This window comes from Montipora capricornis, chromosome 1, assembly GCF_036669925.1.
Source record: "Montipora capricornis isolate CH-2021 chromosome 1, ASM3666992v2, whole genome shotgun sequence".
Lineage (NCBI taxonomy): Eukaryota > Metazoa > Cnidaria > Anthozoa > Scleractinia > Acroporidae > Montipora > Montipora capricornis.
This window is the reverse complement of record NC_090883.1, coordinates 43,717,964-43,722,963: the sequence shown is the minus strand read 5'-3', so window position 1 is coordinate 43,722,963 and position 5,000 is coordinate 43,717,964. Positions and strand designations below refer to the sequence as shown.

The following is a 5,000-nucleotide window of genomic DNA, read 5'->3' as shown; positions in this document are numbered from 1 at the left end:
TAAGCCCTCGGGCCCATGCGATTACATATGCTAAACCTAACTTCCTGAAATGCGAGATGATGCATTAAGTAACGCGATCCTACATGACTCGGCAAACAACCCATACAATTGCAGAACGGCGTAAAAGAAAGGTGCTTTAATCATTCCGGATTAAGGCAAAGACTAATAGTCTAAAATCTGAAAAGGAAATTGTAAAACTTACAACTAAAACTGGAGGCAAAGAGCCAGTCAAAATATATCAAAGGAATGATGGATGATGATTCATGCCTATTTTGCGTTTGTTTTCTGAAAAAGGATAGATTTAGTTTCTCCTGTAGAAGTGCTAACCTTGGGCCTAATAAGGCATACAACAACATTCTTCAACTTCTACAGGGTTTGGGCTTTTTCAACAGTTATATTATAACCATAGTATGCATTTTACACTGACCAACTCGAATATCCAACTCGAACTCGGTAAATAGGCAACATTATCCAATGCAAACATATATAGGATGATTGTAAAAGCCCATTGGTCTAACTTTTTGTAAATACTAAAACATGGAATAACCTAGAGCCACGTACAACCACCTATGGTTTTTGGTGGTTGTAGATGGTTTAAGCTAGGCGATATTTACGTCTAAATTTTTCTAACAGAAAATCCATTTGGAACCATCCGTAACAACAGAAAAGCTAGAGTAAATTGTTTCACTTTAAGCAACATCTTAAGTAAACAAAGAACATGAATATCTTTTTCTTTTTGACTGATTTAAATGCGAAAATCTTTAACCATTTTACATAGAGAACAAAATATTGCGACAGAGCGGGGAAAGAACAATTTTTCATCTATTGCTCTTCTTTCGTTGTAGCCTGCTGTTCCAGGCTTCCAGATAGTCGGGAAAACAAATTTTTTTCTCTTTCCCTACCATCCGGCAGCCTGGAACAGGCTACTTTCGTTGTGGCGACCGGTGTGGTTTAGAAACTGAAGCTCAGAATTCATGCATGGTTTTTGTTTCTTTCAACTCAAGAAGAATATTTTTTGTTTCCTTTCTAACGTTGTTTAAAGATCCAACGGACATTCCATTTCTTTGGAATCTCCTTATCTCTCCAACGAAGTAGTTTCAGCGTAGTTTACGCTTAATCCGGAAATACAAAACCTCCAAGAACTTCAATTCCAAAGTTCACTATTTGCATATCCGGTTTCAAAAAATATTAAACATTAGGGCCGTTTATACGAGAGAAAATAAGCCGCGACTTACTCTTGCCGCAGCTTACATAAGACGCGAACACCCCGTATAAATGGTAGAAAATCTCCGTTCACGGCTTTCTCAAGCCGCGGCTTGTTTATACTCGTATAAATAGTTCCTTTCGCGTATTATGTACGCCTCGGCCAGAGTAAGCCGCGGCTTATTTTCTCTCGTATAAACGGCCCTATTGTGTACGTTGTTAGGTTGTGCGCGAAAATTCTTTTTATTTGAGTTTATTTGTTTGATGCGCTTAGTTTTTACGTTTTTTGACAATCGCTGAATACTATAGAACATGACAAAAAAAAAAGAAAAAGTGCCTGCTATGTGCGATCAACTGGTAACAGACGTGTTTGAAAAGTCTCCAGTCTACAGAGAAAAAATGGCACGGGGCCGATAAAAACTGGAACGGTTCCAACAGTTTTTACAAAGAAACGGTGAACTTTTATCTGTTCCGCGACGGGTAGATAGACGCCTATGGACCCGTCGCGGAACGGATAAAAGTTCACCGTTTCCTTGTAAAAACTGTTGGAACCGTGCCAGTTTTTGTCGGGCCCGTGCCATTTTTGCTCTGTCGTGTAAACGCGTCTTTCCTCTTTTTTTGCTGGAATGTTAGTTTTTTCCAGCCGAAAAGGAACGAATAGATGTGCTAGATGTGTTTTTTTTCTCTTTCCTCAAGAGTATCCTTGTTCTGAGATTCAAACCGGTTTAACCGGCCAGAAACGACCCTAAGACCGCCCACAACCTGCCCATCTCACCTCCAAAACATGAAAAATCAGTATGTCAACCCCGCACCACAGAAAAATCAGTTAACACTGCTCGTATGCGCTTAAAACGTTTCCAAGCGCTTAAATTTTAAATTTGCTTGTTATAGTGGTTGCTCTAGGCATATACCTTTTCAAAAGTTCCAGATCAACAACCGTTTCGAAGTTCAAAAACCGAAAAATCGCTTACTGTGCCACACTCATAGATTACCACTCAGACAGTTATGGTTGTTTTCGCCCATCAGTTCTAATTACAGTGCAGAAAAATACTCTTTAAGTTATTTGGCGGGCAAAGAGGCAATTGCTTCGGTAATAAAACGTTGTCTCCAGAGAAGATTGCAGTCTTGAAATAAACGTTTTATATAAACGCAAAAACACAAAACCCAAATCGATTTTGAATTTGCGTGTTCGATTTTGGTCGATGAAACCGAGCTGGTGGTCAACTGACAAGATAGCATCTTTGTCGGTGCTTACGATCTGTTTTTTCTAAAGCTTAAAGAAATCTCTTCATTGTTTTGGTCTGAGTCTCTTTTGACAGTTGCTATGGAAAAAAATTAGAAGTCAATTTATCAACATGTAATATTTGCTGCATCCAGTACAACGATGCTATCGGCCAATGCTGCAATAATTGCAAGTTGCTCGCGCTCCCTGACAGAAAAAGGGTCGTTTTGAACAATTTAAATGTGGATGAAGAACTTGTGACACAACTCTTATGATAAGAAAACGAAATTTTTCGCAAGAGAGCGTGTTCGAACTGACAAGAGAAATGTCTTACTTTGAGAAGACATTTAACCAGTTTACTTTAGCATGAATGCCGGTGACTGTGTAATTAAAATGGCTACATAATTGCAAATTTTTCCCGATGAAAGATCGCGCGGTTGAAATTCACATTTGCTAAAAAGCAGAGATATTACGAGTTACGAGCATCGGTCGTTAAATAAAACGGCAAAAAGAATCCGGAAACCCGCATAGTCTGAAGGTGAAATAACAACACGATATAGCGACTCATTCTTTGCTTGAAAAGAATAACTAAATCTTAAAGTATGCTTTTGAGAAAAATTAGTTTTGCAGGTTTCTCGCATTGGCTTGCCTCGACAAACTATAAACGTTTTATAGGTTCCTATGACTATGGCAACTTGATATCGCGTCACTTTGTGTGGGACTCCGATCTTTAGACAAAATCAACAAGAGCGATCGAGGCAGTTAAACTTACATTCCAAAAAGACTTAGCGACTACATCGCCCAGTCTTCTTCTTTCATTTCGCTTTCGGCTCACAGAGCAAGTAATTACCAACTATCTGCTTCTTCCATTCCGTGCTGTAGGGGGCGTCAACTGGTCTTATCTCAAATGGTTTATTTTTGTTCAAATAGTAGTTACAAATAAATTTCAAGACGGAACTCACTTTCGCTCGAGGCGAGTATATGTTCATTAACTGCCAGTAGATTAGACCAAACATTTTCAAAGCTTCTTTTATAACCAAGCAAGCCGAAATCAAATGGGCAATAGCTCCATGACGTTGAAAGTCTCCGGTACACTCGTGGTAATATTGGAATCTCCCATATCAAGAATAAAAAACACCTCCTACAAATATTCTATGAGGACGCTTTAGATAAGTTAATCACTTACTTGAACTGGACGAAGATATTCCTAGTGGAAAGCAGAGCAAAAAGAGCAGATGAGCGAAAAGTTGCGACATTTCTGAGCTGTTAGCGCGGAGTGCTGAATCTCGAAACGTAGAGCAACACAAGTTGAACCGAGCTATGATTGAATACGTGACGTAACAGCTCAGAGTGGCAACCTTATTTACCCATTTGGTCGGGACCTCAAACAGCTATCGGGTTATCAATGACAAGTATCACACAAAAGGAATCACATATGACGCGGCATAAAAAAATACATTGGATTAGGAAATTCACTTCAAGATTCTCACTTACTCTTTGGACGCGCTGTCACGTATCACATATTTTCATTCTTGGCTACCATAATTTAAACTGGTTAAAATCATTTCTACTTCGCAAATGCTGGCCCGTGAACACGGAAGAAAGTTTGTCTTTTCATGGCGACCTACAGGAAATACTTAATAAACGAGGACTACTAGAAAAACAAAACGACAAAACTATTTTGTTTTGGAGGAGGGGTATTCCTCGAAATTTTTGGTGGGGGTGTGTGCGAAGGCAGACACCTCCCGTCGTCTGCATTCGCTGTCGCTTACGCGCGCCACACTGTCGTTGACTGCAAGCCGTATTGTGAGCTTATGATGACCTTCCCTATTTTACTTTCTGGGGCTTTTATTTCCTTGACATATCGTCGAGTAGTTGGATGTAAATATGCGAGTAAACATACAGCATAGGTATACCTGATACAGCTATAGGGGAACTTAGAATAAGATAGATGAAGTTACAGGAAGGATATATTAAACTTGATGGGGAATTGGTGCATAGTCATGATTAACGAAAATGAATCTCTTTGACCAATAAAAATTAGGCCTAGTACATGCAACTTGGCAACGAAAGCTTCATGGTGAAGATCCGAAAGGAAATATCATCATGCATCCGGGCTTCGGCCGTACATAGCATAAAATGGAATGAGACTACTCAGGGCGCAAATTTGTTTAAAATTGTCAGCCATAGAGTTCACGTCAAGTACCTCATATGTCGGTTTTCACCGAGGGGTAACCGTTAATTAAACTGCTTCGTACCTCAACTGCTATGTTTAACACCGCACCCTCACAATGAACAACTTTGGCAAAATTTTCTTCAAATTGTTCCTGTGTGGCGGAACTTAATCTTATCTGACGAGAATACTCAAGTGCTTAGCAGTTCTTCGAGCCACCCCTTAACATGACTTAACCGTCAATCGAAAATTGATGAACTAAAAACCCTTCACAACAGAAAAAATATAATGATAACATTGGTCTCCTGTACTATTGCCTCCGGGCAGGAGACTCCAAGATGTCACTGGCGCAGCGAATTTCGAGTTTGTTGCAAAAACGAAACAAAGTCAAGGCTATTTTCA

The 5,000-nt window shown here is 39.6% G+C and overlaps 1 protein-coding gene across 1 annotated transcript in view; it reads right to left on the bottom strand.

The window, feature by feature from the left end:
- LOC138045481 (serine-rich adhesin for platelets-like) overlaps window positions 1-3,770 on the bottom strand; it is an 18,631-nt gene extending 14,861 nt beyond the window's left edge. The window contains exon 1 of the mRNA XM_068892002.1: window positions 3,612-3,770. Coding sequence (XP_068748103.1) covers window positions 3,612-3,681 — 70 coding nt within the window. The 5' untranslated portion in view covers window positions 3,682-3,770. The remainder of the gene's footprint in view (window positions 1-3,611) is intronic.
- Window positions 3,771-5,000: the final 1,230 nt, after the last annotated feature.